The sequence below is a fragment of the Pituophis catenifer genome, unplaced genomic scaffold (assembly GCF_029215685.1).
Source record: "Pituophis catenifer annectens isolate HBS135680 unplaced genomic scaffold, rPitCat1.0.hap2 SCAF_18, whole genome shotgun sequence".
In the NCBI taxonomy this organism is placed as follows: Eukaryota; Metazoa; Chordata; class Lepidosauria; order Squamata; family Colubridae; genus Pituophis; species Pituophis catenifer.
The window spans coordinates 6,811,900-6,833,978 of NW_027256898.1; the positions used below are offsets into that span (position 1 = coordinate 6,811,900).

At 49.0% G+C, this 22,079-nt stretch overlaps 1 protein-coding gene and 1 pseudogene across 1 annotated transcript; one reads left to right on the top strand and one right to left on the bottom strand.

Annotated features, from left to right (window-relative positions):
• Nucleotides 1-2,587: 2,587 nt before the first annotated feature.
• On the top strand, nt 2,588-2,702 carry LOC139326216 (5S ribosomal RNA; annotated as a pseudogene).
• Nucleotides 2,703-4,992: 2,290 nt separating this feature from the next.
• On the bottom strand, nt 4,993-20,085 carry SRM (spermidine synthase). Its single transcript, XM_070956161.1, has 8 exons — nt 19,892-20,085; nt 18,051-18,171; nt 15,898-15,990; nt 13,164-13,317; nt 11,406-11,489; nt 9,129-9,274; nt 8,076-8,198; nt 4,993-7,359 (listed from the first exon to the last, which is right to left on the bottom strand). Exons 1-8 carry the CDS (start codon nt 20,041-20,043, stop codon nt 7,342-7,344), a joined length of 891 nt encoding a protein of 296 aa, XP_070812262.1. The 5' UTR covers nt 20,044-20,085; the 3' UTR covers nt 4,993-7,341.
• Nucleotides 20,086-22,079: the final 1,994 nt, after the last annotated feature.

The following is a 22,079-nucleotide window of genomic DNA, read 5'->3' on the forward strand; positions in this document are numbered from 1 at the left end:
GTATGTAAATAGAAAATTGGGGCTGGAATTGAAAATGGAAACAACAAGGGAGTGGAAAAGGAGAGGGGAGTAGAGAGAGGGAAGGAGGGGAGTAGGGAGGAAAAGAGAGAAGGATAGAAGAGAGGGAAACGGAGAGGAGGAAAAGGGAGGGGAAAGAAGAGTAGGAGAGAGGGTTAGAAAGGGAGGAAGGAGAGAGGAGTGGGGAAAGGGGAGTGGAAGTAGAAAAGGGAAGGATAGGAGGAATGAGGAAAGTAGAAAGAGATAGAAGAAGGAAGAGAAGGGAAGAGGAAAGGTGGTGATAAAATAAAGGAGAGGAAATGGTAAAAGAGCAGTCCCGAACAATTAACAAATGAAAGTAAAAGGATAAGATGAATGATGAGTGATGGATAAGAGACTGTACATTCAAAAATGTTTATGAAAAACAAAAAGAAAAGGCTTAAAAAAGAAAAAGACGCAGCGAGCTGCCCCCTGTGCATGCTTTCTCACTGAAGAGAGCAGTCCAGTCCAGGTCAGGAGGTTCCAGGAAGGAATGGGCTGTTGGAGAGGAAGGTTCCTCCTTGTCCCTTTTCATAGCCATTGCCTCCCAAGTTGACCAAGACCAGAAGCCCTGAACAACTAAAGCCAAATTCTTGCAGGAGGCATAAATAAAGGTAATGGCCCAAGACAAGGAAGGGACACCAAGCCTCCTGATTGACCTTCCTATCCCTGACTCTTGAGTCCTTAATGTTCTCGAGAAAGTGCTCCATGGAAGAGATCACCATGTATCTAGCAGCTTGTTCCCTTGATCAATGAAGAATGGATTCTAAGATCAAGATCTCTTTCTCGGTGTTTTGAGCCATGCTTTCGGACCAGGCTGGGGTGTCCGAAGCTTCTAGGACAGCTGTGACTTTGTACCCCATTGAGGTGCACCAAGAAGTCTCCAGCACCAGCATATTCTTTTCCTGACCTCCTGACCAACTCGTGCTGAACTGCAGCAGCCCCACAACTCAGGCCTGGCTGATCTAGTCCTCAGGAGACCTCCCCACTCCCATGTGGCACTCCTGCATTCCTTTCCCGAGACTCCGTCTATTTCTCACTCAGGGACCCAGGTGCAGGGGTGAAATACAGCAGGTATTGACAGGTTCTGGAGAACCGGTAGCGGAAATTTTGAGTAGTTCAGAGAACCGGCAAATACCATCTCTGGCTGGCCCCAGAGTGGGGTGGAATGGAGATTTTGCAGTATCCTTCGCCCAGGAGTGGGGAGGGAAGGGGGATTTTGCAGTATCCTTTCCCCTGGAGTGGGGTGGGAATGGGGATTATGCAGTATCCTTCCCCTGGAGTGGGGAGGGAATGGAGATTTTGCAGTATCCTTCCCCCAGGAGTGGGGAGGGAATGGAGATTTTGCAGTATCCTTCCCCTGCCACGCCCACCAAGCCACACCCACAGAACCAGTAGTAAAAAAATTTGAATTTCACCACTGCCTAGGTGTTTGGAGTTATGATGTCAGCTGGGACTGCAATGGGTCATGCTTTACAACCATATCGCTTAGTGACAAAACTCTGGTCTCAATTATAGCCCTAAATCAAGGATGACCTGTGCAGTGCAATGGAGCTAGTGAAATCTTGACATTCTTGGAATTCGGCCTGAGGTAATGCATAGGCCTGCCTTTTCTTTTTTCTTTTTTCTTTTTCTTTTTTGTTTCCAACCTTGTGCATACATATCTACAGCTCAGCTTGTATCTATGGAGATTCTCAGTCATCCAGGTCATGGTTGTCCGAAAGGAAAGGAAACGAAAGGAAAGGAAACGAAAGGAAAGAAGGAGGAAGAGGGAAAGGAAAGGAGGAGGAGGGAGAGGAGAGGAGAGAAAATGAAGATAGAAGGACAGAAAGGGAAAGAGAAGGAAAGGAAAGGAAATGAAAGGAAAGGAAACAAAAGGAAAGAAGGAGGAAGAGGGAAAGGAAAGGAGGAAGAGGAGAGGAAAGGAAAGGAGGAGGAGGGAGAGGAGAGGAGAGGAGAGGAGAGGAAATGAAGATAGAAGAAGGACAGAAAGGTAAAGAGAAGGAAAGGAAAGGAAAGGAAAGGAGGAAGAGGGAAAGGAAAGGAAAGGAGGAAGAGGGAAAGGAAAGGAGGAGGAGGGAGAGGAGAGGAGAGGAAATGAAGATAGAAGAAGGACAGAAAGCTAAAGAGAAGGAAAGGAAAGGAAACGAAAGGAAAGGAAACGAAAGGAAAGAAGGAGGAAGAGGGAAAGGAAAGGAGGAAGAGGAGAGGAAAGGAAAGGAAAGGAGGAAGAGGGAAAGGAAAGGAGGAGGAGGGAGAGGAGAGGAGAGGAAATGAAGATAGAAGAAGGACAGAAAGGGAAAGAGAAGGAAATGAAAGAAAAGAAAAGGAAGGAAGGAAAGACAGAAAGACAGAAAGGGAAGAAAGAAAGAAAGAAAAAGAAAGAAAGAAAAGAGAGTCCAGTTGCCTCTTGAACTGCAGGGGAGTCACCCTGATTGGATGTCCCTGCACTGACCTTCCGTATCTTTTCTCCAGCAACACAGAGGCAGCCTCACACTTAGACTCTGCCCCACTTCCGTCACTATTCCTGACCCAGCCAAAGGCTGTTTTCACCTAGCGCTCAACCTGAAAACCCCCGATCCCGTCTGATCTTGGAAGCTAAGCAGGGTCAGGCCTGGATAGTACTTGGATGGGAGACCGCCTGGGACTACCAGGTGCTGTAGGCTTAATTTTTATTTTTTGTCCTTCAAAGGTGGCTCAGTGGTTAAGATGCTGAGCTTGTCGATCAGAAAGGTCAGCAGTTCGAATGCCTAGTATAAATCTGGGTGAGTTGGACTAGATGACTTCCAAAGTCCCTTCCAACTCTGTTGACTGATGACTGAATTATTCTATTGTCTTATTTTGCACAATAGGCACACATAAAAACTAAGCATGTTAGTGTATGCAGCGGTTATTAATTCCCTCTCCTCCCCAATAACTGGTGTTATGCAAACAATTGATTTCTTTTTTGGAGGGTGGAAAAGAAGAGCTGCCTTTCAATCATTCCTTCCAATTCTGTGGTTGGCATCTAAGGATGTTTTTAAAAAAAAAAAAAAAAAGTGACCAGAGGACCAGCAATTTCAATTCCAGTCTGATCCAAAAGGGGGCAGCACCATCTACTAACTAACACGCCCGCCTAGGCCAGGATCTCAACACTCAACTGTTGCAGAATGGCACCCTCTGGTGGTGATCTCATGGGTACTGCCTTTGAAGTAAGGCGTGGGGAGCGGGAATCCTTGATCCAACTCAAAAGTCAAATAGATTTGCATTTTCAAATTGAACATTATCTGTATGTGCCGAGGCCCTCAAAGCTCCGAGCCATGTCTTAAACTTCCTCAAATTATTTCAAGATACCTCCCTTGCTGTGTCAAATTAATTTGGCAATTGGGTTGACAGGCTGAATTGCCTTGAAATTGGTCCTTCAAATCAAATATTTGCATACCCTTAAGAAATGGAAGGTGGGATCGAAAACGATGAAATGGGAGGGGTTTTTCCCCCCCCAGCAATACCACACTAGTTACACAAACAAAAGTTACGCATTGTGCATAATGAATCTTTCTCCCTTCAGTTTTCAAAACGGGGAACAATATCTTCACTCCCTCCCCACTCCAAAATCATTTTATTAAAACACCGGAAGGAAGTCAACGGACACAAAATTGCAGGGGCATTTAAAGGGTTTACTGGGGAAAATAAATACGGCTCTGCTGTTTTTCTGCTTAGAAAAAAAAAATTGTAAGTTAGTTCCATGTTTACATTTTAAAGCCTTTAGTTTCATAGCCACGGAGGCGCAGTGGTTAGAAAGCAGTATTGCAGGCTTATTCTGCCCACTGCCAGCAGGTCGATCCTGACTGGCTAAGGTTGACTCAGCCTTCCAATACACTTGGAGGCTGAGGCTGGTGCCTTCGGCTTCGGGCCTGTGTGAGCAAAGCGTGATCAGAGCTGCCGTCTCTCTATAAATACTGGTGGGGAGGTGTGGGGTGCTGGCTTTGTTGCTGTGAGCGGGTTGGTTGCCTGTTGTTACATCTTGATTAGTTGATGGAGTTGATGTTTGCACAGAGAGACAAAGACAGATATGATTGATTGAGATAATAATGATTGATAGATGAATGCTATGGTAGTGCATTGGTTAGAATGGCATATTGCAAGATAACTCTGCCCACTGCCAGGAGTTCGATCCTGAACGATTGACGGTTGGCTCAGCGTTCCATCTTTCCAGGATCGGTAAAATGAGGACCCAGTTTGTTGGGGGCAATAGACTGACTCTATATATGCTGCTTAGACTGCTGCAAAGCATTTATGAAGCGGTGTATGACTCTTAAACTCTATCGTTTTTGCATGATCAAGGGGGGAAAAAAACAACTTAATCCGAGAGATCAAACCTGTAAAATATTTAAAATAATTGGTCTGTGATTTCCGTACAACCTGACCCCATTTGCCTTGGCCAAAAGACACGAACGACAGTTCTCACCCCACGGAATTCTACAAAGCGTTTGCTAAATCCCAATATTAACACAAAAGGCCACAAGCTTTTCTTTTTTTTTGCTTAAAGGTAAAGGTTCCCCTCGCACATATGTGCTACTCGTTCCCGACTCTAGGGGGCGGTGCTCATCTCCGTTTCAAAGCCGAAGAGCCAGCGCTGTCCGAAGACGTCTCCGTGGTCATGTGGCCGGCATGACTCAACGCCAAAGGCGCACGGAACGCTGTTCCCTTCCCACCAAAGGTGGTCCCTATTTTTCTACTTGCATTTTTTTTTTACGTGCTTTCGAACTGCTAGGTAGGCAGAAGCTGGGACAAGTCACGGGGGCTCACTCTGTTACGCGGCACTAGGGATTCGAACCGCTGAGCTGTCGACTGTTCGATCGACAAGCTCAGCATCTCAGCCGCTGAGCCACCGCGTCCCTTTCTTTGCTTGCTGTGCTCAATTCCCCCACACCCTCAAAAAAAGAGACAAAATCCATGTTAGATATTTTTTTTTTTTTTAAAAAGGAAACAAAATCATACATACAGACAATACCCTGCTGGCCTATACTGTACCTAGGCACAATTTTCCCACAAGGCAGAATGAATGACACGGGGGACTGGCTAAAATCAATGGTCTCCTTTCCTCCCCAGATCTTTTGGGCTGCAGCCCCCAGAATCCCCAGCCCTTGGCCCTTATTTCGAACCAGGAGGACCAAAATCTTATCTCGGTCATTTGAAAGGAAGATGGGCACAGCTGGGTCAAATGGCGCCGGCTTTATCAATCTCAAACTGGGAATTTGGACACTTGTAGCTCAAGACACTCCAAGAACAAGCGGCTCAAGGAAAGGTATATGTCATTTTGCAAACCACGGTTATCTTCTTTAAAAGGGGAGACAGTTCCCCACGTTTGTACAAAACGTGCTTCTGGGAGGGATAGTCATTTTCATTTTCCAGGCTGCCCTGGCTTAACAAAGATGCATGATTACAACAGTTAATTTGGGAGCGGTTTGGTGTGGAAAAGGCCCAGACTTGTTGTCGGTTGGAAATTCTCCGATTATACTGACGTTTCCGGCAGCACAAACGAAGAGAGTTTAAAATGCCTCTTCTCTCTTGATAGCAGGCTGGCAATGTTGTGGTCCGCCAGCAGGCTGTGGAGCTGGCAGTGGAGTCGGACAGTGAGGAAGCTGGGGAGGACAATGGGCCAGTCCTGAAGTCTAGGGAAGGCCCGGACGAGAGCTCTGCGTTGGAGGCAGAGATGGGGCCAGGGCCATCTGGGAGCGATGCGCAGACTCCGGAGCCCCCGGATAGTAGAGAGGCAGAGGAACAGGAGGAGCCTGATCCTAGTGCGTGCATGCGAAGAGCTGCCAGAAGGCAAGAGCAGCTAAAGCAAAAAGGACGACTCGGGAGTAAGGCCAGGAGATGACTGGCCCCTCCCAGAAGGCTTAAAAGAGCAACAACGGCTCTTGGGATCTTTGTAGGAAAGCAACGTTGCTAAATCTGTTTCCAGTCACCGTCTCGTTTCTGAACTTTTGCCAAGAAAAGCCTTTGGCAGGGTGCCAAAGTAGACAAAGGTTGGTGATAAGGCCGAAGGACTGTTTACGAAGAATTTGTTTTGGAATTAATTTGGACTAAGCTGAGAATGAAGTAATTCTCAGCTGTTCTAATAAAATATGTTTAGGACCGATTGTGTCTGGTAATAACTACTTGGGCCTAGGTCACAACAGGCAAAGCTGGCAGATGCTTCTTCGGTCAGCTAAAAAGGGGTTTCTGGGAGCAGAGCCCAAGCCAAGGGAAGGGGCAAAATATCCAAAGCAGTGAAATGGAAGGAATTGCTTCTCCTATGGAAGACGAAGATGGGGGGGGGGGGAGATGAGAAGTGGGCGTTTGCTTTTAAAACATCACTGTTCGGGGGTGGGGGTTGCTGCCAAACCAGGCCCCTCTACTGTTGTGGCCCACCGGCAGAATCAGACAGTGAGGAGGTTGGGGAGGAACTTGGGCCAGTCCTGGAGCCTGGGGAAGGCTGTGATGAGGGCTCTGCGTCGGAAGCAGAGAGGGAGCTAGACAGCAGTGAGGCAGAGGAACAGCTCGAGCCCGTTCCCAGCGTGTGCATGCGGAGAGCTGCCAGGAGACAAGAACAACTCAGAGAGCAGGGTCGACTCGGGAGTAAAGCCACACCTTGGAGGTGATTGTCTCCTCCCACAGGAAATAAAGGAGGAGCGAAGGGGGAGTGGGCTTTTGCAGGATAGAATTCATTCGTTCCGTGACTCTGTGCCAAGTTTGGCCTTGTGCTGCAGTTGGAAACAAGTTACGTGGCAGCTTGCCAAACGAGATAAGGTCTGTGTTGATAAATATTCCTTTGAAAAACTGTTTGGACAGGCCTTGGCTGACTGTGAATGAACATAATTCACAGTCGTGTAAATAAAAGACATTTTGCCGGGATCAATTCCTGCCTCCTGCTTGTTAAGGGAGCCTAGGTCAGAACATCTGCTGAGTTACCAGGAGGGGCGTGTGGGGGGGAGAGGGAGGGGGAGGGGCATCAGAAAAAGAGCCTTTGGGGGAGGGGAAATATTCGTTAGCTATAAATACAGAGCCATGAATCGGGGCAGTTAAAAAGGAAACGCCGACTGGGTTAATGCTCAGTTCTGGAGGAAGGAGCCACCTCCAAGCAACACAGCCTGTAAACAAGGCCTGAGTAGACATTTTGGAGTCTTGCCAGGGGGCCCGAACGCCAAGTCCTTTACATTCAGCAAGAGTGCCCGGACTTGTAGACGGGAGGGCCGAGCCATCGCCGGAGAAAATTTGCTGCTACGGTGGTGCCGCTTCGAGATGAATCAAGGGAAGAGGCCAAGCTGTCCGGTGCCATTTTTACACGGTACTCAGTGCCTGGGGAAGGGAGGGGAAAGAAGGGGGTGGAGAGGAGGAGAAAAATACAGCGGTTACAGGTGGGTAAAGCATGGGAAACATTCTGCCCTGAACGAATAAAATAATTGTGTTAGGTGCTTATTCAACAATTGCTTCTTCTGGGGGCAGCGAAAAAGGGCACACAGCAAAAGGGATAAACCAGGCCCCTCCCACTTTTCCCAGGCTTTTGCTCCCGGAGGAGGGAAGGGACAAGGTGGGAGCCTGAGCCAGCCAGCCAATACACCTAGGGCAGTGATGGTTAACTTTTTTTGTCGTTGTGTGTCCCCACCGTGTGGCCCGTTTTTGGTCACAGGAGGCCTGATAGGCTCAAAAAGGGCCACGGAGGGGGGAGTGTCGCCCCGTGCATGACCCCCCCTGGCTCCCCCTCGCATGCGTGTGCGACCCCTCCACCCCCCGCACATGTGCACCCATCTCCCGCATGTGCCCGCCCAACACATGCACGGCAAAGACCCGAAAATCAGCTGGTTGGCGGGAGGCGCATGCGGGGTGAAGCCGAGCTGGGCAACAGCTCATGTGCCCGCAGAAAGGACTCTGCATGCCATCACGGACCTAGAAGGAGGTTACGGCAACCCGGTGGGCCCGTTCCAAGGAAAGGGAACCACACCGGCAATGGCAGATATATAAATATATATATATATATATATATATATATATATATATCTCCACGCGTGGTTTACCTTTCGTGCAAACTCTGGCAAGACGAAAGCTGCTCGGTGGACGTCCGAGTTGTAATACTTAAGGCTCATGTTTTCCACTTGTTCCTGAGAAAGTAGCTGGATCGGTTCCCTGAAGTTCGTGTTCTGCAGAAGATTTCACACGATGAAATAAATAAATAAATAAATAAAATAAATAAGAACCACACAGCCGGGTTTTATTCGTCCGCGGCCCTTGGAATCAATAAGTGAAGCTTTTCCCCCTCCAGAAGTACTCCTAGACTTCTCTAGCATGGAGTTGTGAGCGGGCAAGACTACACTGGACATTGGAAAGGAAGGCCACCCGAGAAGCCAGAAGCTCCAACTCAAAAGCAAAAGGAGCCATGTTCTGACTTAGGCTTCCCAAGAGCACGAAGCAGACTCTTTGTCCTGACAAGTTACTGTGAATTCCTCTCATTCACATCCAGCAAAGTCTTTCAAGGGTGAATTTACAGTCACCGAGTTTATCTGGCTTGGAGAGCTGCCAGGCCGATATCTTCCAAACGTGGCAAGGAGTCACGAACCAATTAAGTGAACTAATTGTCTCCTGCAAACTCCACTCCCCTTTCGCTCCTCTTTTATTCCCTCTGGGAGTGGCCATTCATCGTCCACCTGGGCTTTACTCCTGAGTCGACCCTTGTTCTTTAGCTGCTCCCTTCGTCTGACAACTCTGTGCATGCGCACACTGGGAACAGGCTCCAGCTATTCGTCTGCCTCACTGATGTCCGACTCCGAAGGCAGCTGATAACTGACATACGGCCCTGGTCCCCTCTCTGCCTCCGATGCAGAGCCCTCATCAGAGCCTTCCCCAGACTCCAGGACAGGCCCATGTTCCTCCCCAACCTCCTCACTGTCCGAATCTGCTGCCAGTTCCACTGGCAGCTGGCGGGCCACAACAAGCCATTTGAGGTCTCCCAAGGACGAACAAGGCCGGCTCGTTCACCTCCTCTTCTACCTCGCCCCATACACAATTACACTGACTCACTCCGTTAATGCAAATTCAGGGAGAGAGGAAAAAAAAAGGCTCTTGGTCCTTACTGGATTTTTGCTGCAAAGCATGAAGCCAATCTGGCCGCTGGGATACGTCGGGATGGTGCAGTAGGCGTACTCGACCACCGGAAAGAGAGATTTACAGAACTGGCGCATCTCCTTAATGAGGTCGAGGTGCAACCATTGGCACTCCCCTGGTGAAGAGAAAGAAAATGAGAGAGGATCAGGGGTGAAATGCTCCCGCTTTGGACCGGATCGCCCGATCCGGTAGCGATGGAGGTGGGTGGTTCGGAGAACCAGTAGCAAAAATCCCTGCCCTCCCCCCCCATGCCCAGCTGGGCCGCACAATCATCAGAGGTTTTTTTTTTTTACTTTTAAAAGCATTTTTTCTACAACCTCCTCGGCCGAAAAAATGCTTTTAAAAGTAAAAAAAATAAAGCCTCTGATGATCGTGCGGCTCAGCTGGGATCGTCAGAGGCTTTTAAAAGCATTTTTTTCTATAACCTCTGAAGAGGTTGTAAAAGCCTCTGACGATCTCAGCTGAGTTGCCTGATGGGCAGAGGCTTTTTTTCTTTTAAATGCCTCTGACAATCCAAGCTGAGTTGCCTGATGGGCAGAGGCTTTTTTTCTTTTAAAAGCCTCTGACGATCCCAGCTGAGTTGCCTGATGGGCAGAGGCTTTTTTTCTTTTAAAAGGCTCTGACGATCCAAGCTGAGTTGCCTGATCGTCAGAGGAATTTAAAAGGAAAAAAAAAGCCTCTGCCGATCAGGCAACTCAGCTGGGATCGTCAGAGCCTTTTGAAAACATTTTTTTACAATCTCTTCACCGAAGAGGTTGTAGGCTTTTAAAAGATAAAAAAATAAATTAAAAAAATTGCCACGCCCACCCAGTCACATTACCCCCCCCAAGCCACACCCACAGAAACGGTAGTAACAAATTTTACATTTCACCACTGGAGAGGATGGTTTTTTCCCCCCGTCTGCCTGGCCCTGGTCTTTTCGCGAGGCAGAATCAGAGACGTCCTTTTCCTGCAAGCCTCATCGTGTTTTTTTCTTGTTTTTATAAAAGCACCGTACCAGTTAATTTGTGACTAAATAAAACCCGTTTTTCTGAGTTTGTACATGCCTCCGGCTCTTAAGCCAACCCAGAGATCTGGGTACGCACAAAACTGAGACCAGCCATAAACCAACCGGCAAAGCAAGATTAAAAATAAATAAATAACCACACTGAACCTATTTGGCAAAGTCGTCCTCGACTTGAGGCCGCAATGGAGCCCAGCATGGATGTTCCTAAACGAGACAGTTGTTAAATGAAATTCGCCCTGTTTTACGACCTTTCTCGCCACGCTTGTTAAGCGAATCCCTCCAGTTGTTAAAAGCCAGCAAGTCGGTTGTTCAGTGAATCTGGCTTCCCCCATTGACGCTGCTTGGCCGGAGGTCGCCAAAGGGGATGGCGTGATCCCCGGGACACTGCAACCGTCATAAATATGAGTCAAAGTGGCCGAGTGTCTGAATCACCTGACCGTGGGAATGCGGCAATGGTCGTGAGCGGAAAATGGTCATAAGTCATTTTCAGTGGGGAAATCCATTTTTTTTTTACTACCGGTTCTGTGGGCGTGGCTTGGTGGGCGTGCCCTGGGAAGGATACTGCAAAATCCCCATTCCCTCCCCACTCCAGGGGAAGGATACTGCAAAATCCCCATTCCCTCTCCCACTCCAGGGGAAGGATACTGCAAAATCCCCATTCCCTCTCCCACTCCAGGGGAAGGATACTGCAAAATCCCCATTCCCTCCCCACTCCAGGGGAAGGATACTGCAAAATCCCTATTCCCTCCCCACTCTAGGGGAAGGATACTGCAAAATCCCCATTCCCTCCCCACTCCAGGGAAAGATACTGCAAAATCCCCATTCCCTCCCCACTCCAGGGGAAGGATACTGCAAAATCCCCATTCCCTCTCCACTCTGAGGCCAGCCAGAGGTGGCATTTGCCGGTTCTCCGAACTACTCAAAATTTCCGCTACCGGTTCGCCAGAACCTGCTGGATTTCACCCCTGGTCATTTTTTTCCCAGTGAGGTGGTAACTTCAAACCTTCGCTAAACGAATTGTTGTAAACCGAGAACTACCTGTGCTCACGTTTGCAACTGACTTGGGTTAACCATGCTGAGAATGCAGAGCCCGGTGGGTTCAGACTGCTTGGGAGGGGTGGGGGGTGTTTCTTTAAGGGGGATCTTAAAAGCAAAACGGCAGAAAAAAACAAGGCCGAAGAGAGGTTTAGCTCAACGAATGGGGAACTGGACAAGACCCGACACTCGGATCAGGAATCACCTTGGCAACACAGAATTCCGTCTTCCCGCAAGGCGGTTTTCATCAGCTGGTAATAGGATTCCTTAAACAGGCTTTCTGCTGGACCTGGGAAGAAAACGGGGGGTATTAAAAGAGCTTTGTAAGGTCAACGCATCAGATTAAAACTGGGGAGATGTGGATCCAAGTCTCCCTGGGCTTGAGTGATCAGAGAAGCTCGGGTGGGCTTCAAAAATTTTAGCAAGGGGTTCTCTGCCTGGTTGCTAGCTGGGCGTGGCCATGGTGGGCGTGGCCAAGTCAGCCTCCTGCACCATAGTGGTGGGGGGGAAAGGGGCGTTTTTGCCCTCCCCGGGCTCTGGAGGCTTTCCTTGAGACTCTGGGAGGGCGAAAACGGCCTCCCCAGGCTCCAGAGGCCCTCCCAAACTTCTGTTAGGCTCGTTTTTTGCCCTCCCTGAGCCTCTGTGCGCCCCCTGCACCAAAAACGGGCTGCGTGGGGGACTCCTGGGAGGGGAGGGGCGGAGTGGGCGGGGCCAGCCAGGAGTGGGATTTGGCGGTTCTCCGAACTGCACAGAATCTTAGCTAGAGGTTCTCCCGAACCCCCAGCAGCCCATCCCTGGTAGCTGTCTATGGAGATTCTCGGTCATCCAGGTCATGGTTGTCCCAAAGGTGCTTTTTCCAAGAGGCACCTGGACTTTCCGGTTTTTTCTTTGAAGACGTTTCACTTCTCATCCAAGAAGCTTCTTCAGCTCTGTCTGGATGGCGGGGAACGGAAGGATTGATGCTCCTTACAGACAGCCGGTCATTTGCGTTCTTTTATAGAGAGCCTTTTATAGGGACACGGTGACTCAGTGGCTAAGACGCTGAGCTTGTCGATCGAAAAGTCGGCAGTTCAGCGGTTCGAATCCCCAGTGCCGCATATAACGGGGTGAGCTCCCGTGACTTGTCCCAGCTTCTGCCAACCTAGCAGTTCGAAAGCACGTAAAAAAAAAAAAAAAACTGCAAGTAGAAAAATAGGGACCCCCTTTGGTGGGAAGGGAACAGCGTTCCGTGCGCCTTTGGCGTTGAGTCACGCTGGCCACATGACCACGGAGACATCTTTGGACAGCGCTGGCTCTTCAGGCTTTGAAGCAGAGATGAGCACTGCCCCCTAGAGTCGGGAACGACTAGCAAATATGTGCGAGGGCAACCTTCACCTGTGATAAGCCATTGACGCCACTTGGAGGTTTATCTGTGTTCACCCTGAGGGACACCCTGCCATTTCCCGCCATCCGGTCAGAGCCGAAGAAGCTTCTTGGAGGAGAAGCGAAACGTCTTCAAAGAAAAAAAACCAGAGACAGTCCAGTGAAAGTCTTGGAAAAAAAAAAAAGCACACCTTTGGGACGATTGGAGTAGCTGCTTTCTCTCAACCTTGGTAGTACAGTGGTCTAAAGCACCCTGTTATTAAGACCAGCTGCCTGCAATTACTGCAGGTTCGAATCTCGCCAAGGCTCAAGGTTGACTCAGCCTTCCGTCCTTTCTAAGGTAGGTAAATTGAGGACCCAGTTTGTGGGGGCAATAAGCTGACTTTGTATAAAATATACAAAAGGATGGAGGCTATTGCTTAGCGCATTGTAAGCCGCCCTGAGTCTCCGGAGAAGGGCGGCATATAAATCAAATCAAATAAAAAAAAACCTGGCAGGGTTCATTGGGAGGATAAAACGGGGAGAAGGAGGCCTTAACACCAAAAGCGGGAAAAAGGCAGATTGGGAAGACTGCAGGTGGGGCCAGGCTCCCCAGATTCACCCATGGGGTCAGACGAATCGGTGATGATCACATCAAAAGCCTCTTGGTTCTGCTTCATAAATTCAAATCCGTCTCCAACGTGGAGCGTCAGCTTGGGGCTGGAGTAGCCCACGGCCATGCCGGGGAGATATTTCTTAGAGGCCTGGATCACGTCCTGGAACAGAGAAAGTCCCTTTTACGTCACATGTCACACCTTTGTGAGAATTTCAAGCCAAAAGTTTTTCCTAGCTCTGCCTGCGGAAGAATCAATCTCAGCCCTTCGAATGGTAGTGGCACAGTTGCTTAGAAATCCTAAGTTGCATGAACAGAGGGAGACAATGAAGATCGAGGGAGGTACTAATACCACTCTATAAAGCCTTAGTAAGACCACACCTAGAGTACCGCATCCAGTTTTGGTCACCACACTATAAAAAAAAAAAAATGTTTACACTCTAGAAAGAGTGCAGAGAAGAGCAAGAAAGATGATTAGGGGATCGGAAGCTAAAATATATGAGGAACGGTTGCAGGAACTGGGCATGTCTGAAGTGAAGAGAAGGACCAGGGGAGACAGGATAACCAGTCTTCCAATATCTGAGAGGGTCAACCTATTTTCCAAAGCACCCGAAGGATGGAAACTGACCAAGGAGAGATTCAACCTGGAGATAAGGGAGAAATTTTCTGACGGGGAGAACGATCAACCCATGGAACAGAAGTTGCCTTCGGAAGTTGTGGGAGCTTCATCCCTGGAAGCTTTCAAGAAGAGACCGGGACTGCCATCGGACGAAAATGGCATAGGGTCTGCGGGGGTGGACTAGATGACCTACAAGGTCCCTTCCCAACTCTGTGCATCTGTATCTACCTGTATCTACCGCTAAACCACAGGCAGCCCTTCTGTTGCTTAATCCTAAGGCATTACTTTTCATATGGTCACAACACAGCGCTAGTTAAGAAGCCCCTCTCTGCGTTTTTTTTCCAATTTACCCCAACCCTACCTGCTTTACTTCTTCCTGCACCCCCCAACACCCCCCCGCCAACCCCATCCCAGGCTGTGCCCTTGAGTCCAATAAGGACTGCATGATATACAGGCTATTCTTCAGCTGACCATAAATTCAGAAGTAAACCGCCCGAGAATAAATCCTAGTAAAGAGCCTTGGTGGCGCAGCAGATTAAGTGACACCAGCTGCCTGTAATTACTGTGAGTTCAAATCTCACCAGGCTCAAGGTTGACTCAGCCTTCCATCCTTCCGAGGTAGGTCAAATGAGGACCCGGATTGTGGGGGGCAATAAGCTGACTTTGTATAAAAAAGAACACTGTTTAGGGGGGGCCGAAAGCCCTACTAAGCAGGTATATACAAAAGTATGAAGGCTATTGCTTAACGCATTGTAAGCCGCCCTGAGTCTCCGGAGAAGGGCGGCATATAAATCGAACCAATAAATAAATAAATATCGTATTAACAAATCGCAAGGGTAACTTTTATAGGAAACGTAATTGGACGGCTTGCTGAGTTTCTCTTTGTTTTTCTGCCTCCCAACATCTGGGAACTGCGAGGTTGTTCGAGGACTCGGGAGGGAGTAAATCCACTTGCCAGAACATTCCTGCCCTGGAGTTTGATTTTCACCGGGGGCATTTTTGGGGAAGAACATTCTGTTCCAGGCTAAGCACTTCAGCCTCCAGTTGGGACAAGCAGAATTTTCTGCCTCTTGGGCCTCACACCTTTGAATTTCCTCTTCCACCCAACTCTGGAAGATTCTGCCAGTCGGAATTCTCCTCCCCTTGATTGAAATCTAACCAGGACAATGTTCCATTAAGGGAAAAACCAGATGCTGCCCCCCCGTTTGTGGGGACAGAGAAGAACTATTTATTTATTGGTTCAATTTATATGCTGCCCTTCTCCGGAGACTCAGGGTGGCTTACAATGCGTTAACCAATTGCCTTCGTACTTTTGTATATACCTGCTTAGTAGGGCTTTCGGCTTAAAAGTCAGTTTATTGTCCCTACAATCCGGGTCCTCATTTTACCTACCTCGGAAGGATGGAAGGCTGAGTCAACCTTGAGCCTGGTGAGATTTGAACTCGCAGTAATTGCAGGCAGCTGGCAGCTAAGTGCTACTTAACAGCACTTTAGTCCGCTGCACCACCAAGGCTCTTAACTAAAGACGACAGTTCTGGTCCCAGATCTGGCTGGCTATTTTTCCCATCCAAACAGGGAAACTTGCGAGGAGGTGGATTTCAGTGAAACAGTGGAATAAACTTCCTAAGGACAATAGACCTCGGCAGTGTCCGGAGATGTATGCAAAACCCGAATCTTGCACAGTTACTGCAAACCTAGACACGAGAAAAGGGATTGGATCTGGCACAGCCGTTGCTGAGAACGTTGGGAGTTGAAGTGCAAACATCTGGAAGGCGGGTTTCAATCATACCCACGCAACCCTGCAATTTTTGCAACTCCGCTTCGTGTTACCCTGTTTCTCCCCAAAATAAGACCCAACCAGAAAATAAGCCCTAGCATGATTTTTTTCAGGATGCTCATAATATAAGCCCTACCCCCAAAATAAGCCCGTTAAAATTGTCAGCCAGATAGATGCATTTAGTACCGTATTTTCCCCAAAATAAGACCTAACCAGAAAATAAGCCCTAACACGTCTTTTGGAGCAAAAATTAATATAAGACCCGGTCTTATTTTCGGGGAAACACGGTCATCTCCCATGAGTTTTAGTTCTACGAGTCCATCAAGTTTTTGCAAATCAAGGCATACCTCGTCGATTTCACACTGTATTACCGACTCAACGGAAGGATGCTTCACCACTTCTCTTAAGACTCCGCCATCGCCACCACCGATAATCAGAATCTGGACAAAAAAAGGAGAAGGTGCTGCCTTAAGCTACAAGCCAAATTTCCATCAAAGCCTTACGTGGATTTAGAGGCCACCCGAATCCCTCAAGAGAACTTACAGTGTTAAAACTGTATTATTATTTGTATTTTTTTTTACTGTAAGCCGCCCAGAGTCCCTTGGGAGTTGGGCGGCATAGAAATTCGATAAGTTAAATTAAATTAAATTAAATGCAGAAAAAAGGCACAGACTGGAGACCAATGCTTGGATGTAATTCTACAGGGCTTGGCACCCACACTCCTTCCAAGGCCTGGGGGAGCAGCCAGAGTTCCCACAACTTTTTAAACATCACCAAGTGTTCTGCCCCAGCTACGGACCCCAAAGAATGCAGCCCACACAAAGTCTGTACAAACCTTAGTTTACTAAATTAAATCAGTTTTTTTTCAAATAAAGGCTGTTAATTAACTTTCTTAACAGCCTACAAGAATCCAAAGAAAAAATAATCGTAATCTTACTAGGGTTGGCAGAAAGCCCAGAAGCAATTTGCAGAGAACTAAGATCAAGACACGAACGAAGTTGTTCCCTGTAAATTGCTTCAGTTGGCGTTCCTCCTTAAATAGGCTAAGGGAGTGGCCAATTAGCCCCAAGCCTTACTCTCGAGGAGACCTCCTCCTGAGGAACCACTCCTGCTTTTTGGCAGCTCTGTGTGCCTGTGCATCAAGAAGAGGCTCCTCCTCTTCGTCCTCTTCACCCATGGGAGCTTCTGAAGGCCTTGGCTGAATCCCAGCCTCTGGCACCACATCTTCTCCAGCCTCCTCATTGTCCGACTCGAGTGCCAGCTGCACAGGCTGCTGGTGCAGCACCACACCAGCCTCCTCACTGTTGGAATCAGCTACTAGCTGCACAGGCCGCTGACGGGCCACAACACCAAGATGGGGACCCTATGGATCTCGTGGGCGGAAGGGGGGGATGTTAATGCTACAGAGTGGGCATTGCACCAGAGATTTCTCTCCATGAAAACTAGATGTCTACGGAGATTCTCAGTCCTCCAGGTCATGGTTGACCCAACGTGCTTTTTTTCAAGAGGCAACTGGACTTTCTGGTTTCTCTTTGAAGACATTTACCTAGAAGCAGCTTCTTGGATGAGAAGCGAAACGTCTTCAAAGAAAAAAAAAAGCTCCTTTGGGACATGAGGACTAGATGCGTGAACACATAATCAAAACGATCGCAATTTATCACTTGTTGCTTGCATGTACACCGAGAGCTTATGCACCGGAGACAAACTCCTTGTGTGTCCAATCCCACTTGGCCAATCAGGAATTCTACAGTCTATAAAAGGGACGCGGCGGCTCAGCGGCTACGACGCTGAGCTTGTCGATCAGAAGGTCGGCAGTTCAGCGGTTCGAATCCCTAGCGCCGCGGAACGGGGTGAGCTCCCGTGACTTGTCCCGGCTTCTGCCAACCTAGCAGTTCGAAAGCACATAAAAAAATGCAAGTAGAAAAATAGGGACCGTCTTTGGTGGGAAGGGAACAGCGTTCCGTGCACCTTTGGCGTTGAGTCATGCCGGCCACATGACCACGGAGACGTCTTCGGACAGCGCTGGCTCTCCGGCTTTGAAACTGAGAGAAGCATCGCCCCCTAGAGTCAGGAACGACTAGCACATATGTGCGAGGGGAACCTTTACCTTTTATAGTCTATATATTCCATTAACGATCATCGGCTGGCATTTGAATGCTTTAAGTGTTTTTCCGGTGTGAGCAATCTATCAGGGCAACCTGGTCTACCTAAATATGGGACGGAGCATACCGCTTTTGCCTTTACCTTTAAATTTAACCTTTTAATGCTTTGTTGACCCCCAATCAGGAGCAACTGTGACGAGAGAAGAAGTCTCCATGTGGAAAGGCTGCCTGCTCCAGGACACAGCAACACCAAGAGAAGATGCTGGGCTCCAGGGACACCATCTCCTGGTATGTCTGTCAAGCATGGCCAGACACCCCGCTGCTGGGGCCGTCCCCCCAACCCAGGTAGCCAACAGCAAGCAAAGCTCCGGCTCCTGGCGGAGCTGAGAAACGCTCACCTTCCGAGGGTTCGGATGGCTGCACAGAGGGAGGTTGGCGATCATTTCCTGGTAGGAGAACTCATCTCTCTCGGTGCACTGGATGACTCCGTCAAGAACCAGGACGTTCCCGTAGGTTTTGCTGGAAAGGAGAGAGGGTCGAAGGATCCCGCTGAAGTTTTAAGCGGGAGGATTCAAAGGGAGGCGATAAGATTTCTAGATAGCCTGGCTAGGCGGCTCAGTGGCTAAGACGCCGAGCTTTGTCGATCAGAAAGGTCGGCGGTCCGAATCCGTAGTAATAGGTCTCCTGCGTGAGCTGGGGGTTGGACTAGATGACCTCCAAGGTCCCTTCCAACTCTGTTACTGTTTAGACTTTGGGCCACCTTTGCTGTCCCCGAGGATAAAACTCACCCACCGCATCTCTCCATCCATCCATCCATCCATCCAACAAACACGTGACGATTTCTGCTTTGATCAGCACTCTCTCTCTCCTTCCCCTCCGCTCATTCTCCCTTCCAAAAACCACTTTTCCCTCTCCATTTTTTTCTCGTCCAGTTTCGGCTGACACTTCTCCCCATCCCAGCTGCCTATATTCCTGGGCGAGGAAGCCTGTCGGTGCCCGGTGGAGGTTTTTTGGCAGCCCGAGCCAACTGGATCGGAGTGCCACCCAACCAACCGGGTTTGGCTCCCCCTTGGGCGAAGGATGCCTGGCAAGCGAGCCCATTGGTTCATTGCATGCAAACGCCAGCCGATCTTCGCTTCTTAGGATCGAGCGCACAGCGGCTCCTTTGGGACCCACGGAGATTCCCATTCGCCCTTTTGAGACCCACGGGACCAAATCCACCCTGCAGATCGTTACCGGGGGGGGGGGGAGGGGGGAGGCAGCTCCTTTCCTGCCCCGATCAGCCTTGCAGGACTAGTTGCAGCTCCTCCCTCCTCCCTATCTTCCTCCCTCCCTCCTTCCTCTCCTCCCTTCCTTCCTATCTTCCTCCCTCCCTTCCTATCTTCCTCCCTCCCTCCCCATTCCCATCTCTCCTTCCTTCCTTCCCTTCCTATCTTCCTCCTTCCTTCCTATCTTCCTCCTTCCTTCCCTCCCTTCCTTCCTATCTTCCTCCCTCCCTCTCTCCCCATTCCCATCTCTCCTTCCTTCCTTCCCTCCCTTCCCTTCCTATCTTCCTCCCTCCCTCTCTCCCTCCTTCCTTTCTCTCTTCCCTTCCTCCCTTCCCTTCCTCCTTTCTTCCTTCCCTCCCTCCTTTCTTCCTTCCCTCCCTCCTTTCTCTCCTCCCTCCCTCCCTTCCTCCTTCCCTCTCTCCCCATTCCCATCTCTCCTTCCTTCCTTCCTATCTTCCTCCCTCCCTCCCTCCTTTCTCTCTTCCCTTCCTCCCTCCCTTCCCTTCCTCCCTCCTTCCTCCCCATTCCCATCTCCTTCCTTCCTTCCTATCTTCCTCCCTCCCTCCCTCCTTCCTTTCTCTCTTCCCTTCCTCCTTTCTTCCTTCCCTCCCTCCTTTCTCTCCTCCCTCCCTCCCTTCCTTCCTCCTTCCCTCTCTCCCCATTCCCATCTCTCCTTCCTTCCTTCCTTCCTATCTTCCTCCCTCCCTCCCTCCTTTCTCTCTTCCCTTCCTCCCTCCCTTCCCTTCCTCCCCATTCCCATCTCTCCCTCCCTTCCCTCCTTCCTTCCCTCCCTCCATCTCTCCCCATTCCCATCTCTCCTTCCTTCCTATCTTCCTCCCTCCCTCCTTCCTTTCTCTTTCCTCCCTCCCTTCGTTCCCTCCTCTCCTTCCTTCCTCCCTTCCCTCCCTCCCCATTCCCATTTCTCCCTCCCTTCCCTTCCCTCCCCTCCCCTCCCTCGGTGGGAGCCTGACCTGCGGAAGACCAGGATCTCCTGGAAGGGCGAGCGCTGGTGATGCAGCACCTCCTCCACCTGCAGGGAGAGCGCCTGGCCGGGCCACAGGCTGCAGGTCTCGCGGAACCAGCCCTCGGGGGAGACGGCTCCTCCGGCCCCCGCCGCCTCCATGGCCGCCCGGCCTCCCTCCCTCCCGGGGCCGCTGCGGAGGCCCACCTGCCCACCTGTCCGCGCCGCAACCCAACCGCGGGCCCCCCGGGAGGCGTGGCCGCAGCCCTTCCCAAAGGGCGGGACCAATGGGAAGCCGCGCCTGCACGGGAAGCCGGGCTCTCATTGGACGGGCCCTTCCGGAGGCGGCGAGTGAAGTCAGCGAGGTAGGTTGCGCGTACCAGGCCTGGCCACGTGGGGCGCGCCGGAGCAGCCGGGCCCTGATTGGCTGGGAGTGGAGGGGGGCGGGAAGGCGGACGCGGAAGCGAGGGGCCGTCCCTCCACGTGGCTTGGCTGGGCTGGCAGCTGCGCTGATCGGAAAGGGCCCTCGGAGGTCATCCAGCCCAACCCCCTGCTCAGGCAGGAGGCCTCTGCCAATTCCATTACCTGCATAGGGACGATTCTTTATACTTGTGTACATGAGGTACAATGACAATAAAGGCTATACTATACTAATACTAATTCTATACTTATACTATACTACACTATACTAATACTTATACTATAGTGATACTATACTAATACTTACACTATAGTATAATAGTACACTATTATAGTACACTAATACTACACTATAGTATAAGTACTATACTATACTTATACTATACACTATACTAATACTTACACAATACTAATACTATACTATATTTATACTATACTATACCACACTATACTAATACTATACTAATACTTATACTTACACTATGCTAATACTATACTAATACTTATACTATACTTACACTATATTACACTATACTAATACTATACTAATACTTATACTATACTCTTACACTATAATAGTACACTATAATAGTACACTAATAGTACACTATAGTATAAGTACTATACTATACTTATACTATACACTATATTAATACTTATACTATACTATACTACTATACTATACTATACTATACCACACTATACTACTAATACTATACTAATACTTATACTATACTTATACTACACTATACTAATACTAAATTAATACTTATACTATACTAATACTTATACTATACTAGTATAGTAATACTATAGTAATACTAATACTATACTACTATTCTAATACTATACTAGGGACGCAGGGGCTCAGTGGCTAAGATGCTGAGCTTGTCAATCAAAAGGTCGGCAGTTCAGTGGTTCAAATCCCTAGTGCCGCGTAACAGGGTGAGCTCCTGTTCCTTGTCTCAGCTTCTGCCAACCTAGCAGTTTGAAAGCACGTAAAAAAAAATGCAAGTAGGAAAATAGGGACCACCTTTGGTGGGAAGGTAACACCTTTGGCATTGAGTCATGCCGGCCACATGACCACGGAGACGTCTTCGGACAGCACTGGCTCTTCGGCTTTGAAATGGAGATGAGCACCGCCCCCTAGAGTCGGGAATGACTAGCACATATGTGCGAGGGGAACCTTTACCTTTACCTTAAAAGTAAAAAGCTGAGGTTTGATGTTATCTTATTCTACTGTACCAAACAGAGTCAGAATTCAAAATCTTTTCTTTCATTTTCCTACGCTTTTCCCTTCCCTTTTTCCTAATCTTTTGTATTGTTGTATTTTATATGATAAACTAATAATATATATATATAAAGCAAAGTCAATGGGGCAGGCCGCGTTCACAACAGGGTTCCTAACTTATCGACTGCGGTGATTCCCTTAACGACTTGTGGCAAGAAGGTAGGTCGTAAAACGGAACAAAACTCACTTAGCGCATTTCTCAACAGCAACTTTGGTCTCAGTGGTGGTTGTAAGTTGAGGACTACCTGTATACGATCCCATTAGCTACTGTGAGTGCCTTTCTTGCCTTCTGAGAGGTTTGCTTGCTTTCCAGTCTTACAGCCATGGGATCACCTGGTGGTATCCCATTCATAACTAGCCAGGCCTTCACTCATGACCTTTTGGAGGTCAGTAGGGAGTGCCAGTTAGTTTAATACTGACTCTTTTAGGGTCAGGTGTCCCTTGGGGAGCACTTTTTATCAATATTTAAGAGGCAGTTGCGCTCTGC

Excerpts from the sequence above, each read along its gene's own strand:
- SRM (XM_070956161.1), bottom strand. The coding sequence starts at position 20,043 with ATGGAGGCGGCGGGGGCCGGAGGAGCCGTCTCCCCCGAGGGCTGGTTC. Across the intron at positions 18,172-19,891 it reads GAGATCCTGGTCTTCCGCAG|CAAAACCTACGGGAACGTCC; the intron begins GTCAGGCTCCCA and ends TCTCCTTTCCAG. Across the intron at positions 11,490-13,163 it reads CGATTCGTCTGACCCCATGG|GTCCAGCAGAAAGCCTGTTT; the intron begins GTGAATCTGGGG and ends TTTTCTTCCCAG.